Source organism: Aspergillus japonicus, assembly GCF_003184785.1.
Source record: "Aspergillus japonicus CBS 114.51 unplaced genomic scaffold BO86scaffold_70, whole genome shotgun sequence".
In the NCBI taxonomy this organism is placed as follows: domain Eukaryota; kingdom Fungi; phylum Ascomycota; class Eurotiomycetes; order Eurotiales; family Aspergillaceae; genus Aspergillus; species Aspergillus japonicus.
Genome location: NW_020291707.1, coordinates 43,764 through 64,073, shown reverse-complemented (window position 1 = coordinate 64,073; position 20,310 = coordinate 43,764). Strand labels below are relative to the sequence as shown.

Here is a 20,310-nt window from a genome sequence, read left to right as displayed (position 1 = left end):
AGGCAGGAGGCGAGATGAAATTACCCCAGATTCTGCCCACCCCCACGCGGGGTCGTTCTTCTCCACTTCCCCGCATTGCTACTTCATCCACCATCTCGAGGATCCCAGCACCCAGCATTGTTCTTCTCCTCCTGAAATCAGCTGCCTGTCTTATGTACGGTAGCTACTTCACATCATCATATCATGCTCGGCTTTACTCCGAGATCTATATCCCACGTATCAAAGCCATGCTGTGGATGGCTACCCAGGGAACCTCCAGACGGAGCATGACCGAGGTATAAAGTTAATGCTCATGGACGATGCACTGCCTCTGTGTGGATTGGATGACAGGCTGAAGAACACATTTCTCCGCACAAATGACAGGACTGATACCCCCACGTTCGATGAACGACCGTCCAATTACCAAGGTATCAGGTTCTGAGCAAGGTTTGCGAGGCGGGAAATAGAGCTCACTATAGCTCTAGGCATGGTCTGAGACTTCATTCACCAAGCCTCTTAAAGGTGCCCAAGGATCTCTTTCTCTTCGTGCGTCACACCTCAGCTGTTGCTTCCAGGCTCTTTTCAACCTACGGAGCAACAACACACTCCAAATTCAAACATGGGCAATAAAGCCCAGACCGAACCCAGTTCCCTCCATACAGAGAACATCGCCGATCTCCCTTCAGATACGCATGATGAGAACCATTTTCAGCCAGGGTGGAAGCCTGGAACGCGGCCGGATGGGGACACTGCCATGGCTCTCTTCAACGACCCGGATGCCCCTCATGAAGAGATTGACCCCTCGGAGGCAAGGAAATTGCTTCGGAAGATCGACTTGATGATTCTGCCTTACCTGGCCGTTTGTTATGCATTTTTCTATATTGATAAGGTGCGCAACCCTCATTTCTGCTTCCTGCATCGGAGATTACTGGTTGCTCACTGGCGTGGCGTACAGACCACCCTTAGTTATGCGGCGATCTTTGGGATCCAGGAGGATTTGAATCTCCATGGCACACAATACAGTTGGCTGTCGAGTGTATTCTACTTCGGATTCCTCGCTTGGGCCTTTGTGAGTCTGGACCTCCCCATCACTTCGATGGCTCATGCTAATGTCCGGCAAGCCGACCAATTTCCTTATGCAACGCTTGCCTATAGGTATGACGGTACATAGTCCTCAGCCGGAACAAAGAACTGACCTTCTTGCGCAGGAAAATATCTTGGTGCGAACATATTCATGTGGTAAGCCCACCTCCACGCCATTAACCTTACCGATGCGGCTCACAGCTAATGCTTCGATCAAGGGGAGTCTTTCTTATCATCCAAGCCGCTTGTCATAATTTCGCCACTCTTGCTGTCTTACGAGCCTTGGGAGGCGCAGCCGAAGCTTGCGCCGACCCAGCTTTTATGCTTATAACGAGCATGTGGTATACGAGACGCGAGCAGCCGGTACGAATTGGACTATGGTATACGGCCAACGGTCTTGGAATTGCACTCGGTGGCCTACTAGGATATGGAATAGGGCATATTAGAGGAGCACTTCCTTCGTGGAAGTACGAGTTCATTGTGATGTAAGAGAAGGCTGATCATTGCTGAGCAGAATGTTGAGCTGACCGGACACGTACATTCTAGTGGCTGTCTTTGTTCAACCTGGGGTATAGTGATGTTCTTCTTGCTTCCTGACTCGCCAGTGACAGCGCCTCTGCTTAGCAAACGAGAGCGTCGTATTGCAGTCGAGCGGCTTCGCGAGAATCAAACTGGTGTTGAGAACAAGCACATCAAACTGCACCAGATTCGAGAAGCCTTCCTAGACTACAAACTATACTTTTTCTTCGCCTTGGGCTTAGTCTGTAAGGTCTCGAAACCTCTACCGCTTCAACCCTAGCTGATCAATACCATCTGCACAGGCAACATACCCAACGGTGGAATCTCCAACTTTGGAACACTCATCATCAAAGGATTTGGGTTCTCTACTCTCGTAACAACCCTCATGCAGGTATGCATACTCCCATTCTCTAGGACGAGAGATCATGTTGCTCACTTCTTAGATCCCCTACGGAGTCTTGATTGCCCTGTCGATTCTGACCTGTGTCTATCTCAACGACCGATTCGAGAACAGACGCTGCCTGTTCATTGTTATCTTTCTATTGCCCAACATAGCCGGAGCATTTGGTCTTCGGTTTGTGCCCCAAGATCAAAAAGTCGGTCGCTTGATCTGTTACTATTTGACCGGACCGTACAATGCAGCATTTGTCTTGGTTCTCAGCATGCAGATCGCGAACACCGCTGGTGCGTTCAGTGCTTGCCACTTCCCGATCTCCAAGACCCCCAACTATAGGCTCATGGCTGATGAACCTGAAACAGGCCACACAAAGAAAGTCGTCACCAACGCCGTGCTATTCCTGGGCTACTGCACCGGCAACATCGCAGGCCCGTTCTTCTACAAGACAAGCCAAGCGTAAGTCCGCTCTATGCAGCAAGCACTCGATCATTGAACAATCCTCAGCTCAAATTAAAAACTTTGGTCGATATAGCCCAACGTACGAGCTCGGAATCTGGTCCATGATCGTCTGCCACCTGCTCGAGGTTGTCCTCATCTCGACCCTGGGTTTCCTGCTTCGCTGGGAGAACCGGCGCCGCGATCGGATCCAGTCTCAGACCGAGGGAGGCTTGGAAGGGAGAGATCTCGATTCGACTGCTTTCTTGGACTTGACGGATCGGGAGAATTTGAAGTACGTCCTGCCGCTTCGTGTTTTCCTGCATTTCTTCTGGAAGACCTGCCTTTTTGTGTTTGGATGCTCTTGCTTTGAAGTCTGTTCTCTGCTAATACGAGGACCAGCTTTCGGTACATATACTAGATGACGGAGAGAGAACGTCCGGGCTGGAAAGTGCTGTCATGTGCTTCGCAAGTCCTGCGTTGGGCCTTAGGTATGCTCATATGCTCGGTGCATACAACCATATCCGAAACGTATAGCAATATGTAGAGGCATCATGTGTAAATGTGGAAAAAGTATCTGCGAAGTCTCTCATCCCAAACCAAAGACAAAGACAAACCTCTTGCCGTGTAAACTGGAAGACAAAAAGAAAAAGCCAAGAGGAAATCCCAGATCTTTTGATTTGAACTGTATCCGAAACACGAAACGAGATAAAAAAAAAAAACGAACACCCGGACCTAAGATCCAATATACACATGCTAGTTAACATAAAAATACATTCGCCCCAAACCATGCCCGTTGTCGCAACCTCCAGCCAACCCCAACCGCAACCCCAACCGCAACAATCACCGCTTCTGGTTGCCGCCCATCTTCGCACCAGTGAGCGCTCTCTTCTGTCTGAGGTAGTTGGTGACCAGATTCTCAACACTGCCCATATCGTGTCTAGGCTGTCTGTTGTGCCGCAAAAAAAGAAAATCGAATTAGCATACCCAAACAAACCTTCCCCCCGTCTTTCTGTCTCCCCAAAAGAAAAGGAATGTAACGCACCTGAGGTAATACAAGCGAGCTCTGCGCTTCCGCTTCTGCGTGCGCTGCACGATCTCCACGCTCTCGACGTTGGGGGAAAACACCTTGACGGACATCTCGACGCCGACGCGCGTCAGCTGGTTGCGCATCAGCACGGAGGTGTCGGCGCCGCGCAGCTTGATGCTCAGCACCACGCCGGCGAACGGGTCGCCGTTCTTGAACGTCACGCGGATGATGTCGCCGGGCTTGACGCTGCGGGCGTGCCGCCGGTAGTCGAAGAGCTCGCGGCGCTTGCCCGAGGGGTCCAGCTTGTTGAGTTGCGTCTGCGTGATGAAGTCGATCGGGTCCTTGCACTTGAGCTGCGGGGGTGGCGGGTAGATCTTCATCTTCTTGCGGGCTGTTTGTTGGTGTTCGTTAGCATTGAAGGGGAATTTTTGGGGGGGGGGATGTGTTTGCCCCGCCTGCTAGCTAGCTGGCCAGGGGATGATTTGGGTGGGTAGGCATAGGCAAAAGACGTACCAATGTTCAATCGGAAGCGCTTCGGTATTTGATCGTGGAATTGTTCAGGCAATTTCTTGGGGAAGGGGATCGGGGCCGGTTTGGCGGACCAGACGGTCGTGAGCATGCGGCGGCCGCTGGTGGTGGTGGTGGTGACCCCCGACACCCGGGGCTTGGTGAGAAGCGACCGGAAGCAGCCCAGCTGCTGCAGGATCGAGGAGGAGTTCGCCATGGCGAGATGTGCGCAACTTGCAGCGTTCCGTTTGCTGGGTCGAATTGGTTGAGAGAGAGCGCGAAGGCAGCGGGAAACAACTTGATGCTGAATTGGAGAGAGAGAGGAATTCGGACCGGCAGAATTTCCGCCCTTTGCCTGTTTGGGTCGTCCGCCATTGGTTCAATGCGGGAGATTTTCTGCCGCCGCCGCCGCGACTTTCACGATTATCGGGAAGGGAGTGAGTTGCATTCATTGCATTTCCAAGTTTTATCTTGATTCCTCAATTTGGAGTTTGTTCTTAGCGGCCTGGGGGAACGTGTGCGTCTATTTATCTCGTTGTTCGAGTCAATTCCGGATTGCAGGAAATTCATTCGGAATTATCTTCCTCCTCGCGGATACGTTCTCTCACCACCTCCTCCTCCTCCACCACCACATATCGAAATGGCGCAGCTCGCCATGGGCAGCAGGCTATTGCGCTGCCAGAATGCAAGCACGCTCGGCCAAGCCGTCGGTTCCTTCTCACAGAAGCGCACGTATCTCACTAAAGGTATTGCAACGACCCAAACGCCCCGATGACAAGAGAAACCCTACCTACGAAAGTAGCCCCAAAGCTAACATTATTACCATCCTCGGTCCAGTGCCCACCTTCAAGCGCGCCCCCCAGAAGCTGAAGCCCGGCCTCATCAAGTTCCGCAATGAGGTGTTCATTCCGCTCAACCTGACGGAGCAGCAGAAGCTCCTGATCTACCGGAAGAAGCACCAGGGCACCCTGGACGAGCACCCGGTGACGGTGGCGATCAGCGAGACGGAGGAGTACCAGCTGCGGCCGAAGGAGTTCACGGCGCAGCCGCGCAACGCGGAGGCCAACGCGGTGATCCGCCGCATGCGGTCGGCGGAGGACTGGAAGGTGCTGCCGGCGTTCCTGACGGCGCTGCACCAGGTGCACCGCAAGCTGAACCTGGAGATGGTGGTGCGGCGCGCCGGCCGCCACAACGCGATGCTCGCCATCCTGGAGGCCGCCAAGGCCAAGACCACCGGGTTCTCGCTGCGCGAGGCCCAGCTGGGCGAGAAGATCTTTTTCGAGCTGCACCTGCGCGCCCAGGCCGTGGGCTTCAAGGGCCCCGAGCTCGACCGCCTCCTGTCGCTCGGCGAGGAGTTCGTGAACGTCATGTCGCTGCCCCGCCACGCCAACCGCCTCCTGAGCCAGGACGCCCGCCGCCGCCCCGCCGTCATCGCCGTGCTGCTCGAGCTCAGCGCCGCCCGCGCCCTCGACAAGTTCGGCGGCAAGGACGCCGACGGCCTCGTCCGCGCCTACAGCGACCGGCTGCTCGCCAGCTTGGAGCACAGCTTCCACCTGGACATGACCCCGCCCCAGATCAAGGTGCCGGAGCAAACCAAGCCGGTCGCGGGCGAGGATTCGTCCGAGACTCCCGTCCAGACGGACGAGCAGATCCAGAAGAAAGAGTACCGAAACTACCAGAAGGTCGAACTGCTGCTGGAGCAGAACGTCCCCATCTTCCACGCCATTAAGCTGGCTCAAAAGCTGCCCCTCAAAGCCACAACCTTGAAGGCTTTCCAAAAACACGAGCAGGCCCTGCGGCAGTGGATTAAGATCCAGAAGAATGCTGCCCCAACGTTGTCCCGGACAAAGCCCGGACGGGGCTCCCGGCAGGTCACGGCCTTAGTCAAATGATATCTCAAGCCATGATCGTTTTTGTCTAATTTGCCGCCGGCTGTCATGCCTCTTTTTCTTTCCCTTTTTTTGTACATTACCATGATCTTTTCTCAGAATCGCTCGGAGCTATATCTTGTATTCGAAAATAGATGCATATCCCTTTCTTCAATTCATCGACATACGAAAGCCTAGGCTATACTCATAAGATTCTGAGGCGTTCATCACGATGCCGGTGCAAGAGTCATTCTGTGTCGCCTATGCAGGATGGAACACATAATACACAGGGAAAGGTGGGGAAGTGCAATGCATATAGAGTCAAACCCCTCAATTCATAACGCAAGAACGCTCATCCTTCGCTTGGCAGGTAATTCAGGCGCAGAGCTCCAACGTGTTGTCATCGCGCAAGCGAGCTTGCACGGGTAGCACTGTCTTACCGGAGACGACTGAAGGGCCGGCTACAGAAATCTGGGGAGTGCGTAAGCTACACGCGCCGATAAGAAGGGCATGGAGTTTGGCTGCGCTTACCTGACCCTCTTCCTTCTGAGAATCCTCCGACAAACCCGTTAGAACAACCTCGACGCTGCTGAGAGGGGCACCAAAGTGGCTGGCGCCCTCAAAGCGTCTGTAGTCGAAGATGTTGGTTTGCGACACGGCACCGGCGATTCCAGGTCCAGTCAAAGCATACACGATACGCGCACCCGTGAAGAGACGCAGGTCCGTCAATTGCTCGAAGTCCAGGCGGACCTCGGGATCGGCGTCAAACCGGTGGGAGATGCACAGTAGACGCAGTTTGTCAAGAGAGAGCTCGGCCATGGGCCCAACGTTGGCAAGCTGGCTCAGTAGGCCGTGGGACGGCATGTATCCAGCATCCAGGCTTCGCACCTGGAACCAACGCGCGAGGGAAGACACGGGCCCGGAGTGAGGCTTCATGAACTTGGTGTGGTAATCGGACATGGTGCGAGACGATGCAACAATGACCGTTGGAGATACTCCTACAGTCGCAAGAGCAAAGTCCACGCTTTCGCCGGCGACGGAGTTGACGGCGACGGAAGCATTGGCAAACAGCGCAGCCATGATCTGGCACAGGGGGTACGATCGAGAAAAGGAGTCGATGGAGAGAACCACGTCGTTGGGGCCGAAACGCTGTTGACGGGGGAGAGAGTACAACAAGCCGGCGATTCCTGAGGCCAAGTTCTATCCCTTGTAGTTAGCCACCAGATAGCGACAAAAGACAGATGCGACAGGATCTTACCTCCGGCTGGTACTCAATGAAGTCGCCTTGAGAGGACTTGGACGGCCAAACAGTGGTCACAGAAGGAGTCGGAGTGCTCGGATCATAGTCAGGTACTTCAAGCCAGGCCAGCTCTTTCTTCTCTTCCACCAGCTCGTGCCAAACAGTGACTTCCAACGTCCCTTTCACGTCCTGGGGCACATCATTCCAGTCCATGTGTCGGCTTCCGAGCTTGGCGACCCAAATCACTTGCGACAGTTGTTTGTTATCCTTGGCAACGAATGACAAGTCGAGAGATCCAGCTTCGGCGATCAACGCATCCGCTTGCGACTTCTGCAGCAACTCCGACAGAATTTCCGCTTTCAAGTTGTGGGGAATGATGACAATTTTGAAGTTATAGAAAGCTCCAGCTACAGCGCTGTTAGCGATAAATCCATGGCAGGGTCGGGGAGGCGGAGGCCAAACCGAAGATAGCAGCCAGGAGCTCAATCGAATCCGTCAAACAGACTGCCACGGTCTTGACCTTGGAATCCCGTAGGCGGGTCCCGATGACATTGATTTCCTGAGTGACTTGATCCAAGGAGTGTTCAGTCGCCTTCTTTCCCAGCACGGTAAAGATCTTGCCCTGCTTGCCGGTCACAGCTCCGTTCTCCTCCACCGACCCGCGGACAGCAGTCTTCCAGACATCACGCAAGTCACCTTTCCGGCCACTGGTCCATTTGGGAGCCCCGGGGTCCTTGACGTTCAGACCCGTGCGCAGAGGAAAGCCATGCGGGGTCTCGAGACTTCTATACGGAGCAGATTGGCCTGGGTGCCGGACGGGGAATGCGCTCGATTGCCGGGCGAGGAGAAAGGGATGTATATCCGAATCTTGCGATGTGACAAATGAATAGATGAGGAAGGCAACAATACCACCGGCAATCACAGTCGAGGTTATGTTCCAGTCGGCCAGTAGCTCCGCCACGACGGCGTCTAGTTTGGCGACGATGGACGGCTCGGAGTCCATTCTGAGGATTAATCTCTCTCAGTATAGGGTGTACATATACCGGGTGAACGTAGGAGAGGAATAACTGAAGATTGAGGTGAGATACAAACTGTTAAGATGGGAAGAGTGTGGCTGATGGTAAGCTGACGGGACAGCTGCCTGCGTTCCTTACGTAGTAAGGCTACCTTATTATACTGGACCACTGGTAGGCTGACTACCTATGATGATGCCAGGTGTGGGGAACGGCAGCGGGCGCGTGTGGGCGAGGGTCGGGGCGGGCGGTCAAGTAAGTCCCGATAGAAAACTTCACCGCGGCGGCAATGGCGCTTGTGGTTGCCCATTGTGATTCCTGACTTGGTGAAGGCCCGGTGCACCGATCACCCAAAACAATCAATCGCCCTGCGTCTCCAACTCCACCTCCCCTCCCCTCCCCTCTCCTCTTCTTCCTCTTTCATCCCAGGGGCTTCTCTGCTACTCCGTACTTCCTTGCGACTATGGTCCTGTCTGGACTCTTGTCGTAGGCTTTGATCGGAGATTATAACAACCATCCCATGTGATACAGCCCCCTCCCCCGTGCGCAATTGATATCCAGGTAAGTCCCAACGGCCAATTTCCCTTATTCCTTTCGGTAAGTCAGTTTCCCCTCACCCTCCTACTAGAGTATGCGGTTGTGCTCATTCCTTGTCAGTTTCATTCATACCCGCCCCTTCTTCTCATCGTGGTATTTCCCAATGGCGTCCTCAGCCCCTCCCTCTACCCCCAAAGCTGCAACAGCTGCATCTACAATCGTACCAGTCCCCGACCAGAGCCAGACGCCCGGGAAATGGCGCCACCCTCACTTGGATGAGGTGGTTCGTCGACAGAATGCTGGGACATTTGGAGATCGCAACATCAACAAGCTAGTGTGGAATGGCGCCGCTTTGTTCGCTACCTGTGTGTTTGGGGATATTATCAAGTCATAGTAAGTTGTGCAGTCGTGACGTGCTGATAACAGCTAGGGTTCGGGGACACTTCTAACATGATTTCTACAGTTGTCTTTGGCTCCAACATATCACCCAATTCTCTACCTATCCTGACCTTTCCCTCCTCATTTTGCGCGTGATCTTTGTTCTCAACATCCTCGTTGCGCTGTATCCTCTATTTGGACCGAAGGACGACCTTGCCGACATCCCTCTGACCCCCACCCAACGCTCGCTTCTTGGGCTGGACCCCACTGCTACACCGCCACTGACTCCCGGTACATCCTATGTTACTCCGCCTAAATATCGTCTCTCTACATCCCGTGGCGCGAGCCCAGCAAGTAGATCTGGATCTCCGCTGTCGGCAAGTGCTGGCGCCTCCGGTCGCAGAGTATCCTCGGGACCTGCCTTCTCCCCTTCACCTAGTCCGCTGTTCCAGAAATTGGTCAACAGCAGCGGCAAAGAAAGCGGACGAAGACCGAGCTTCGGATCTTCATCGCCGCTCGGTCGGAGCACATCGTACTCGCCTTACAGAGACTCGACCATGACCTTCAAGGATTCTACCGCGTCCTTCAAAGACTCTACTGCGTCTTTCAAAGAATCGACCATGTCAACCGTGTCTTCTATGTCGTTGTCAACCATGTCGAGCCTTGGACCCGCCAGTCCATCCCCTGTAGGGGGTAAGCGTGTGAACTTAGGCCTGAGCAACAAGTGGTTGTACGAGAGAAGCCGGCGACTGTCAGCAAGCAATAGCAGTTATTAAAGCCGATGTCGATGGCGGATGGGGCAGTGGGTGGAGGTGAAGCAGGCAGGGGAGGTGATGTAAACTCATGAATTTTCCTTTCTTATCTCTTTTTTCGCTATTACTAGCGGGGTGCATCCGGATCTTTAGACTCCGTTATCAGCATAGAGATGCTGCATTTTGTATGTTAGATTCAAATACTATTTCACTTGGAAGAGCGATTGCAAATTTGGTAGACCATGGCCAGTAGAAGTAGACAGAGATAGGTAGAAAGAAAGGACACCCCGGGTTATTGATGGCTGATTGAATGATTGATTGATCGTCGGGTCTCCGCGGGCCTAGTCGTACCCGCTTCCAAGGCAATGACCCAAGACCGAACGCCAACATGCCACCAAGTCCATTCACACGCGGCATCGGATTACTGGGCTTACGTCCCAAAGCACTTCTCTTGAAAGCATCATTTTCGCACCAAGCATTACCCTTCCCGACTATATCACTCAACTGCATGAGGTTGATAGGCTTGTAACCTTCATGGTGGCTTCACGATGGGAGCTTCCGAGTCAAAGTTAGTCTTCAAGCAGGGCATCTTCCGTCTGTCTGAGGAGAAGGACATTGCTGCGGACGATCCCTACTGGACCAGGGTATGTATCTCTGCTCCATGGCGTTTTTTGGAGGCAGGTTGATGTCTAAACTCACACATCTGGCATCAGTTCTGGGAGCTCCCAGAGTCGACGGAGGATGTCTTCAGCCTGTTCACCCCGGCCGACATCCGGCGCACGCGCGACCATGCCTTATCGAACTTCGAGACCCTCCTACTCTCCGTCACTTCGCGCCTCACTGTTTTGAAAAATCATCCCTCCTTCCCAGACCCGGAGCTTGCGCCCGACCGCGATGCGCTCAACTGTATCCGCATCCTCACCCGTCTGCTCCCATACATCTACGAGGCGGAGCATCTAGAGGAATGGGAGGAGAAGTTCTTCTGGGCTCGTCGCAAGAAGAAGACCCGGGAGGCGCAGGTGGCTCCAGAAGTATTGTTTGATGAAGCACAGGCGGAAGAGCGGGATCAGACCTCGCCGCGGGCTGCTGAATTGGAGGATGCGAAGCCACTCGCTGAGGAGCTGATCGACACCCTCCTCGACCTGCTATTCTATACCAACTTTACGATCCCGAAGCTGTCATCTGCAAAGACTAAAGTGTCCTGGTCGATCTGGCAAAGTGGAGTGGGATGCAATACTTCAATGGGGTCGACCAAGGAGCTGGAAAGTAATCGCTGCGAGGTCCTACGGCTACTGCTCACTCTAACCGGGAAAGCGATGTACATGCCTTCAAGTGAGTCTCGGCCGTCACATCTGACGCTGGTTCCATGCTGACTTTCTTTTGAGATCTACTTCCTGTGCAAGGTGTGAGGGCGATCACGTACATCACCACTTGCCCCGACAAGCAGGCAGTCTTGACTTTGCTGTGCTCGTTACTAAACACGGTATGTCATTTGGTATCTACTAAGAAACGGGCCTGTATCTGACTTGGATTGGTGTGTAGGCGATCAAATACAACCCTGCCTCTTGGAGAGTACCGTATGACCATGTCGTGTGGAAAGATCCGAAACAAATTTTGGTCATCTACTGCTTGCAGCTTCTTCTGGTGCTCCTTCTATACCCCGTGCCTGAGGACGGTCGCGGGGCTCCTCCGAAAAACTACTACCGCCATTATTTTGGCAGACTGCATAGACCGCAAGACTTTCAATTTCTCGTGGATGGCATGACCCGGATCCTGAATCAGCCAGTAAGCTTACATTCGCCTTGCAGTACGTATGTTGCTGACAGTCAATGTGCAGATGCAAGTCACCAACTCCTATCTTCCTGGGAGTCAAAAGTCTGTGAAATGGGCCCCCGAGATGCTTATGCTGTTCTGGGAGGCCTTGCAGTGCAACAAACGCTTCAGGTCGTTTATCATCGATTCGAACCGCTCCCACGATTTCATTATCCTGTGTCTGTTCTATGCCATCGTGTACAAATCCGACCCCTCTAAGCAGGGTGTGGTTAGGATGTGCATCTTCATTTTGCAGACAATGAGTGTGGAGCCCAATTTTGGCAAGAGTTTGAACCTCAAGTTTGAAGCTCAAGAAACCCTTCCGCAAAATATCCGGATCCCAGGCTTCAAGGGTTCATATGCAGACTTCCTGATCATAGTATGTCATTGTTCATCCATATTCGTACATTCGAGACTGACAGCGATATAGTCTATCCATACTCTGATCACTGCCAGCAAAGGACAATTGACGGCTGTCTATCCCGCGCTACTGGCAATCATCAACAACGTTGCCGCACACGTTGAACATCTGTCTCCCGCGTCCTGCTCAAAGTTGCTGCAGTTGTTTTCTTCAATGTCGGCGCCCAGCTTCCTTCTCGCTAACGAGACGAACCACGTCCTTTTAGCATCCGTGCTTGAGTCGATCAATTCTATTCTCGAGCATCAATTCACAAGTACGATAAGCTTGCATATGTTTCGTCTCGTTTGACTTGCTAACTCGACCTAGACAACTCATATCTTGTTTATTCTATTCTCAAGAATCGCAGACGCTTCGAGGCTGTGCGCGAATTCACGCTTGAGAGCGGACAGCAGGAGATAGAACGCCAAAATGAGCGGCGAAAGTCAGGAGGGAATGAATTTGCTGCAAGCCCTGTCCTCTCACCGACTGAAGAAGACACGCAAGCTCCCTCTGGTGCACGCGCATCGCTGGGTCGCATTCCGGAAGAGAATAGTCCTTTCGCAATTGGCGGAGATGATTCTGATGACGAAGGTGAGGCGCAGAAATCGCCGGCCCATGATGTTTCGTCTGTTTCATCAGTGCCGACTTCTCGACGGCAATCAATATCCTCTATCGTTGACGAGAGCGTGCCCCTTCAACTTCGAGGAATGTCTGAAAAGGCACGTGGCAAGATGCCAGCCGGACAGCCCACCTTCTCCAGACAGAACAGCATGACCAGCCAAAGCAGTATTTCGGCAGCCTTCCTTGCGTCCTCGACTGGATTCACGCCGACTGCTACCTGGGTAAGCAAGACCCCCTTTCGTCAAACACGTTACTTGCTGACTGGAAAATCATAGCTTGAATCCTGGTTGCCTGAGCTGCCGCTACACACGATCCTCACCATCATTTCAGCCATCATGCCCCACGTGCCTGAATCAGCTTTTCAGTCTGCTTCCAGCCCGGAGACGCGCACGCTGATCACAAACCTCCCTACTTTTGTGGAGGAGCCAATGGTTCAGGTCATCGTCTCGGAACCCTCGCCCGTTCGTGTCCATTCGTTCGAATGGTCGGCCCTCTCCATGGGTTGGTATGAGTCTTTGCTCTGGGGATTCATCTTCTCGAGCGAAATGGTTGTTGGGTCCGCGTCAGGTGCTACACCCGGCACTGTTGGAGTGTGGAATGGCACCGGAGTCAAGCTATTTAGGGTACAAGAGGCGGCCGCGCAAGGACCTACGCTGCTGGCGCCAAAGGGTGCTGTCGATGCAGTGGGTAGCAACCTCGTGCAGCGCATTGGCAATCTGAGTCTCCGACGCAGTAGTACGCAGGATTCTCAAAGCAACTCTCGGCCACCTTCGATTCGCGAGGTCTGAGAGACGACTCCAAAGCTCCGCTGGACATTTACTGTCGATCGTTCGTAATGGGAGGAGCCCTCGTTCTACTTAGATGCACTAGCTTCCTCTTCGTTATATTGATGAACTCTATGGTTTAGATGATACCTGATTAGCGTTTGCGCGATTGGCTTAATTCTTTACACGCATGTTGGCCTTTGAAGCATTTTTAAACCTGTTGATCATTTTCTTTACCAACTAGTTCTTCATATAATAGATAGTAAAGCTTATAAGCGCCTACTCGTTGAGATTCAGGATGATGTTATGCGCTGTCTGGTGGCTGATATAAGAATGAGGGCTGGAACACCACGTGAGACTGCGATTGGCCGTTTGCGCTTCTCCGAGTTGTCCTAAGCTTTGTTTCGATCGACAACAATCACGCCGGGACCGAACGCCAACCCGCGTTCTTCTCTATTCAATACTTTGCTATATCAGATAGACTATCTTGATCCTCTACTCATTTAGATACTGCCGCAGGTACTTTTATTTTGGACCACAGCTCCGAGTATATACAATGGTGCTTTCCCGATCGCTGCTTGCTGCGGCCTCCGCATTCCTCCTTGGCTCTCCGACGGAGGCCGCAGACGCGGGGACGGAACTACAGAGCGTGCTGAAGAACACCCACATGAGCAACGAGTATGGGTATCCCACCGATTTTACCAGAGGGGTTATGCCTGTGAGTCTCTAAGAACCAGTGCTGAATCTCAAGCTTGGCTGTGCACTGCGAAAGGCATCGTTCGGAGCAATTCTAACCAAATTACAGATCCCAGTTCATTCACACAAGTAAGCCAGCATTGACATTCGCCAAATAGGTACGATGTCTAACCTCATCCCAGTGACTATTGGAGGGATATTCCTTTCTATTCGGGTATGTATAGCTGGTTCTCAACGCTACCGGTCTATGGAATTTTAGTGACTTATCTCCGTAGGCCTATCGAAGGGATGCATATCGACTGAAGCCGATGTGTGGCTGTATAATGGCACCCTCTATGTCGGTCTCCTTCTACGTTATCCTGTTGGCGCGAGGCTGACACGAATAGGTCGGCCATGACGAGTCTTCCCTGACTGAAAAGCGAACACTGGAGTCGCTCTACATCAACCCTATTTTGGACGTGCTTCAACGCCAGAATCCCACGTCTCGGTTTGTGACGTCGCCCACGAAAAAGTAAGATTCGCTTGTTTGTCGCTTGATTACTCCGGATCAATGGTCCATCAGCATTGACCTGCGCTGACTCCGGCCAGCGGTGTTTTTGACACCGACACCTCACAAACGCTTTACTTTTTCATTGACCTGAAGACCTCCGGACCGGAAACCTTGGATGCGGTTATCAAGGCTTTGGAACCACTTCGTGCTCGTGGCTACTTGACCACTCTCAAAGACAATTCAACTATCACCGAAGGACCCGTCACAGTGATAGGCACCGGTAACACGCCGCTGGATCTGGTCGGGCCGGTGGCAAACCGAGACTATTTCTTCGATGCCCCCCTTGACCGGCTCGACGAGGATCAATTCGCCGATGTAACCGGTCTAATTTCCCCGATTGCGTCAACCAATTTCGTGGCGGCCGTGGGTTCTCTTTCGCATAGTGAGCTGAACGAGACCCAAACCCAGGCCATCCGCGCGCAAATCGCAGCCGCCAAGAAGAGAGGAATCGGGGCGCGATACTGGGGTACCCCTTACTATCCGATCCGTACTCGCAACAATATTTGGAGGACGTTGCTCGAGGAGGGGGTTGCGTTGTTGAACGCCGACGATCTCAAGGCGGTGGCGGGCTACTTCTAAGTCTTCTTGTTGTGTATAGATAGGGAAGGATGGACAGCTTTTTGGCGGTCTTTCTTAAAATTCTGGGGGGTCTTCAATTCTACTTGTCCGTCTATGCATCCTGCGAGATCTTTCCTGTTAGTGGGAGCTGCTCCCGCTGTGCAAGCGCAGGATTATGCTCATACAACTCACTTCTCACCTTCCTCTCAATCAAACAACTTTCTTCAACCTGATAAATTCCGTCGAATGCCTTCTGGGGATAAGCGAGGGATAAAGTGCTGACAGCAGACGAAAAGAGTCAGATTGCGGGCACGTGATGCGCCCGTGAAATGGAACGCGTCTAAGGGGGTCGAAAAAAAGACCAGGAGAAGGAATCGCAAGAGAAAGACCCGACGGGCAATTCTCTCCAAAATCACCCTTGGACATCTTATGTTGATCTGGCCACCTCGAGGGTCTTTTCTAGGCCAGCCATGTCTCAGGTCGAGGTGGAATTAGGCGATCTCTTGGCCGAGGTGTTGCCCGCCGGTGTCAAGCTTACCATTCGCCATGTCTCCTCGACTCCCACTCCCTGCCCTGCGCTCTTCGCTGCACCCCCCGGCGAGACTTCCGAGCCCACCTTTTGCGAGAATCACTTTCTGACCGCATCGGTGGACGCGGAGGGGAAGGATGGCGCCGAGATCATTGTGTTGGGGGTGGAGGTGTTGATCTACAGCACCGCGCACCTGACGACGATTTTCGTCTCCAAGGCCGACTCGACCGGGTTCCTACATCTACTCCAGAACGCCCCCAAGGTCTCCCTGCTCCGGCGCATCTCGCAGACCTTTCTCTCCTTCTTGGTCCGCACGCATCAGCGACCGGGGGTCCGCCTCGTGGTGTCCCTGTTCGCGCGCGCGCAGAACCAGTATCTGTTCCCCGGCAGCATCGAGAACGAGGGCAAGCATGTCCTCGACGACCGGGGGCTGATCAAGTGGTGGTGCCGTGTGTTCGACCCGATCCTCCGCGAGTACGAGCCGGAGTCCGGCTCGCACGAGAAGAACGCCCTGGATCGACAGACGGAGTCGGCGCAGAGCTCTGCCACGGCCTTCCTGATAGTCCCGGGGTGTGACAAGTTCGAAACCCGGGGCTTCTTCCCCAGTGCCGCCCGCCTGGACAGCCAGGAACGCCCCCGGTGGCGCAACAGCTACCCTCTGCATCAGCTCTGCGACGACCCCAAGGCGCCGCCCCGTTGTCTGGTCCCCCGCTTCCCCGACGACCCGAAGACGCGCTTCCTGATTGACCTGGACGATGAGCTTTCCCCGCAGTCCGGGGACGACGGGAAGTCCTCGGTGGCTCCCGGTCAGTGGCGGAGCGTCAAGTCGCTGGACCAGTTTTGGGAGATGATGTCTTTCCGCCAGGAGTGCTCCTCGGGACGATTGGTCGGGTTCCTGTGGCTCGTCATCAACCCGCCGGGGCTGGTCAATTCCGTCCAGATGACCAGCTCACGGTCGGTTCTGGGTGACCGTAAGACCCTCTCGTGCGGTGCTGGACATGCCGAAACCCGTGCACCGGTTACAGTACCTGAGCCACAATCCAACGATGCTCTGGCTTCCTCGTTGGAGCAACCGGAAGCCTCAGAAGGCCCGAGTGTCGCACAGCCGACAGACCCCTCAGGCCCCCAGCCCACTGCTGAGACCCTGTCCGTATCCGAGTCCACGGCACAGCGCACCGCAGACGCCAGTGCGTTCTTCTGGCCTGAGGCCGGGCGTGGCCACGCTGTGCTCAGCGAAGCCGACTACAAGGCGGCGATTGACTTCTTGATTGAGCAGGACTTCTTCAATCAGGAGGTCTCGATCGCCAGTACAAGAGCCTGGGGGGAGAAGATCGCCTCACTTGCCGACCAACTCTGGGTCGGGCAACAGGTCCTGGGCCGAGGCCGCACCGACAATCCTTCGCAGCAAACTACGGAGGTCAACACTCTCATCAGCAGCACGCTGGTCCGCAAACGCAAGAAGGTCGAAGATGAACCCGCCCAAACACAAGACATTGAGAAGGCGGCGGATGCGCCCGCGCCAGACGCCAATGCACCGACGGCAGATGCAACAGTGTCCACCCCTATACCCGAGTCAACTTCCGGGGTCAATGTTCTACAAGCCAATTTGATCCGCAAGAAAAAGAAGACGTAACCTCGGAGCGGCGTGCTTGCTCGGCGTATGGTCTTGCACAGTACGATGAGCAGCGAGGATGGTCGATAAGGCATGGACTGTACAGTAGGATTGGGGATATTGGGACACTCGGCCTGGGTTGATCTTTCCTTGCCTTTTTTTTTTTTTTTTTTTTTTTTTTCGCGTTGTGCTATCGCTTTTCTAGGGACTGCATACTGGGATTTCATCGCTTTTTTTTTCCATTATCTATTCGTCTTTAGCAGGAATTGGAGGGAGCTACTGGAGGGCGAGTTCAAACGTGGAATTTGAATATCAGCGCCACGGAACGGGCAACAGGCCATTTAGCATACTACTACTTAATAAAAACAACTTCAACACATTTCTGACACCTGAAACATGAAAATACGCAACTATGAAACTCGGAATTAGACAGGGGTAGCGAACATCACTGGGTACTGCGTACTGCGTACAGTACAAGGAATCAAGCACCAGAACAGACGAGATGCGCCCGACGATCGGGAAAATCCACCCGCCATCCATCGCGCGCCGAACCCGGAATCCGTGAGATCCGACTGGAAACTCGCAACTGCATCTCAGCCTCACTCCGCCATCGAGCAACTAATCCGGAGCTAGCTGCTTGCTACTAGGTGACAGCTCGGCCTGATTGGACTGCCTGAGCATCTCGTGAATTGCAATCTGGGTGACCTTCTTGCAGTCTGGTCCTGGACCGCATTGAGGTTGCCTGAAGGGACTCGTGTGTCTGTGCTCGCTCATTTCTCTCTGCCTGCTGTCACTCGCTTCGCCAGTTCCTTGTTTTTTTCTTCTCTTTACCCCATAGAATGATTTCCTCGTCGGACGACCTTGTTGTTGCTACCCACCTCTGCCTCTGCCTCTGCCTATGTTGACGCTTCACCTGCGGTCGCTTGCCTCCGAGCTTGGGCTGGCCACTCGCCACGGCGACATCCAATGGCCAGCCGTCGCGGGCTGGGTCGGTCTGGTCTGGTATACGACCGTGACGCTGGTCTGCTCGCTGGGCACTTATCAGATGTACGTCACAACAAAAACCACCTTCCCCCGAACGCATCCACTCTTGAACTGCATCCTCAACACCAAAAGCTAATCATTAACCGCAACTTAGATGGAAACACTGCCTCCAGAAACCCCATAAATCCACCACCTCTGCTACCACCACCCCCAACGATGCCCCTCACATCACCGCAATCCGCCCGGTCAAGGGCCTCGAGCCGCACCTCTACGAATGCCTGGCCTCGACCTTCCGCCAGGACTACCCCCGCGACAAGCTGACCGTCTACTTCTGCATCTCCACGAAGACCGACCCCGCCTACCCGACTCTCCAGAAACTGGTGGCGGATTTCCCCCACGCCGACGCGCGGATCTTCGTTGAGGACGACGATCCGCTCCTTCAGCAGCAGCATTCCGGTAATGTTGCTCCCGCTTACGAGCTGGGTCCCAACCCGAAGATCCGGAATATGAGTCGGGCCTACCGGGAAGCCAAGGGCGATATCGTGTGGATTATTGATTGCAATGTCTGGGTGGGGAAGGGGGTGTGTGGCCGGATGGTGGATAAACTGTGCGGAACAACCGCCGGCGGCGGCAAACGGTACAAGTTCGTTCATCACCTACCTGTCGCGGTGGATGTGACGGGATCGGAAGGTCTGAGGAGGAGAAGGGGAGGGGAGCAAGAGGCGCTGCTTGAGTCCTACACGAACGGCGGGGATGATGATGTTGCTGCTGGGGACGTCGCCGCCGCCGGGCCTCTGACGACCGGGGGTGGCCGGCTGGAGGAGCTGTTCCTGTCGTCGTCGCATGCGAAAATGTACACCGCCATCAACACCGTGCTCATCGCCCCCTGCATCGTGGGCAAGTCTAACATGTTCCGCCGCTCGCATCTGGACTACCTGACCGCCGCACCACCGTCGGCCGCCGCGGATCGGCGACGACGACGCAACCCGGGCATCGACTATTTCTCCGACAACATCTGCGAGGATCACCTGATCGGGGACCTGCTGTGGAAGAGTGCGGTGCGCGAGGAGAAGGAGCTGGGTCAGCGGTGGGGCAAGCACGCGATGGTGTTTGGGGACCTGGCCTTCCAGCCCGTGGCCAACATGAGCGTGCAGTCGTACGTGGCCCGCCGGGTGCGGTGGCTCCGGGTGCGCAAGTTCACCGTGCTGCTGGCGACGCTGGTCGAGCCAGGCACAGAATCGATCCTGTGCTCGTGCTACGGCGCGTGGGGGGTCACGACGGCGCTGGCGCAATTCCTGGGCCGGAAGGGGTACCCCGCGGCCGAGGCGCTGCTGGCCACCTGGCCCGCGTTCTGGGCGTGCTTCGGGCTGAGCATGCTCGGTTGGATCCTCACCGACTGGCTCGTCTATCTCATGCTGCATTCGGGCCGCACCGTCGAGCTCGACGAGGATACCCCGTCCTTCGCGCGGCCGCCCTCCCAGGGCAACATCACCCGTCGTCCGTTCCTGCATTGGCTGGCCGCCTGGCTGGGGCGCGAGTTGCTGGCGTTGCCGATCTGGGTCTGGGCGTTTTACGGAGGGGTCACCGTGACCTGGCGGGACCGTCGATTCCGGGTCGGCCTCGACATGCGGGTGCGCGAGATTGTCGATGGCGGTGCCACGACGAGCACGATACCGGGTCTCTCGTCGTTACGATCCAGCCCGTCGGCTGCGTCGCAGGATCGAAACAAGACACGACGAGATTGATGGAACCTGACGGCATGATTTGCGCGCCTATCTACCTACCGGCCTGCTTCTCTTCTACTTCCCACATGCATTGACGACAACACAAAGTTACGGTCCGCAAGACATTAGACGAAACAAAAGAGAGACATTTCAAAGCACAAGTATCGACAGCGTCACCCAAATGAACATTTTCCCCACTGTATAAAATAGATGATACCAAAAAAAGAACTCTATACAACAAGACCAAACAAAGGACCCTAGGAATAACCACACAAAAGAATCAAATACAACAAAACACCATGTAAGCATTTCATGAGGAGAG

General features: G+C 54.3%; 8 protein-coding genes across 8 annotated transcripts; 6 read left to right on the top strand and 2 right to left on the bottom strand.

Moving 5' to 3' along the window:
• Positions 1-598: 598 nt before the first annotated feature.
• Positions 599-3,020, top strand: BO86DRAFT_440575 (putative MFS allantoate transporter; the record flags this gene model as incomplete). Its single annotated transcript, XM_025676211.1, has 11 exons — positions 599-868; positions 935-1,048; positions 1,101-1,134; positions 1,188-1,218; positions 1,281-1,547; positions 1,609-1,826; positions 1,884-1,972; positions 2,025-2,265; positions 2,341-2,434; positions 2,511-2,708; positions 2,816-3,020. The coding sequence occupies 11 exons, from the start codon at positions 599-601 to the stop codon at positions 2,832-2,834; spliced, it is 1,575 nt and encodes a 524-aa protein (XP_025523533.1). The 3' UTR covers positions 2,835-3,020.
• Positions 2,898-4,248, bottom strand: BO86DRAFT_412938 (mitochondrial 54S ribosomal protein bL19m). The gene is made up of 3 exons (XM_025674699.1): positions 3,957-4,248; positions 3,459-3,834; positions 2,898-3,362 (listed from the first exon to the last, which is right to left on the bottom strand). The coding sequence occupies exons 1-3, from the start codon at positions 4,165-4,167 to the stop codon at positions 3,257-3,259; spliced, it is 693 nt and encodes a 230-aa protein (XP_025523532.1). The 5' UTR covers positions 4,168-4,248; the 3' UTR covers positions 2,898-3,256.
• A 129-nt stretch (positions 4,249-4,377) lies between these two features.
• Positions 4,378-6,137, top strand: BO86DRAFT_412937 (uncharacterized protein). Its single transcript, XM_025674698.1, has 2 exons — positions 4,378-4,696; positions 4,788-6,137. The coding sequence occupies exons 1-2, from the start codon at positions 4,591-4,593 to the stop codon at positions 5,840-5,842; spliced, it is 1,161 nt and encodes a 386-aa protein (XP_025523531.1). The 5' UTR covers positions 4,378-4,590; the 3' UTR covers positions 5,843-6,137.
• Positions 5,983-8,261, bottom strand: BO86DRAFT_392432 (uncharacterized protein). The gene is made up of 4 exons (XM_025672806.1): positions 7,521-8,261; positions 7,077-7,465; positions 6,350-7,018; positions 5,983-6,289 (listed from the first exon to the last, which is right to left on the bottom strand). The coding sequence occupies exons 1-4, from the start codon at positions 8,059-8,061 to the stop codon at positions 6,194-6,196; spliced, it is 1,695 nt and encodes a 564-aa protein (XP_025523530.1). The 5' UTR covers positions 8,062-8,261; the 3' UTR covers positions 5,983-6,193.
• Positions 8,262-8,397: 136 nt separating this feature from the next.
• Positions 8,398-9,937, top strand: BO86DRAFT_392431 (NPCC-domain-containing protein). Its single transcript, XM_025672805.1, has 3 exons — positions 8,398-8,668; positions 8,729-9,001; positions 9,072-9,937. The coding sequence occupies exons 2-3, from the start codon at positions 8,772-8,774 to the stop codon at positions 9,760-9,762; spliced, it is 921 nt and encodes a 306-aa protein (XP_025523529.1). The 5' UTR covers positions 8,398-8,668; positions 8,729-8,771; the 3' UTR covers positions 9,763-9,937.
• A 208-nt stretch (positions 9,938-10,145) lies between these two features.
• BO86DRAFT_370229 (Hid1 family protein) lies at positions 10,146-13,656 on the top strand. The gene is made up of 8 exons (XM_025670271.1): positions 10,146-10,382; positions 10,452-11,070; positions 11,124-11,221; positions 11,281-11,523; positions 11,576-11,929; positions 11,981-12,224; positions 12,278-12,792; positions 12,847-13,656. The coding sequence occupies exons 1-8, from the start codon at positions 10,287-10,289 to the stop codon at positions 13,357-13,359; spliced, it is 2,682 nt and encodes an 893-aa protein (XP_025523528.1). The 5' UTR covers positions 10,146-10,286; the 3' UTR covers positions 13,360-13,656.
• A 102-nt stretch (positions 13,657-13,758) lies between these two features.
• Positions 13,759-17,301, top strand: BO86DRAFT_450848 (H3 histone acetyltransferase RTT109; the record flags this gene model as incomplete). The annotated part of the gene is made up of 8 exons (XM_025676826.1): positions 13,759-14,053; positions 14,141-14,160; positions 14,214-14,245; positions 14,307-14,368; positions 14,418-14,542; positions 14,620-14,963; positions 15,635-16,639; positions 16,694-17,301. Exons 1-8 carry the CDS (start codon positions 13,892-13,894, stop codon positions 17,299-17,301), a joined length of 2,358 nt encoding a protein of 785 aa, XP_025523527.1. The 5' UTR covers positions 13,759-13,891.
• Positions 17,302-17,856: 555 nt separating this feature from the next.
• BO86DRAFT_459015 (putative ceramide glucosyltransferase) lies at positions 17,857-20,308 on the top strand. The gene is made up of 2 exons (XM_025677327.1): positions 17,857-18,327; positions 18,419-20,308. The coding sequence occupies exons 1-2, from the start codon at positions 18,179-18,181 to the stop codon at positions 20,007-20,009; spliced, it is 1,740 nt and encodes a 579-aa protein (XP_025523526.1). The 5' UTR covers positions 17,857-18,178; the 3' UTR covers positions 20,010-20,308.
• Positions 20,309-20,310: the final 2 nt, after the last annotated feature.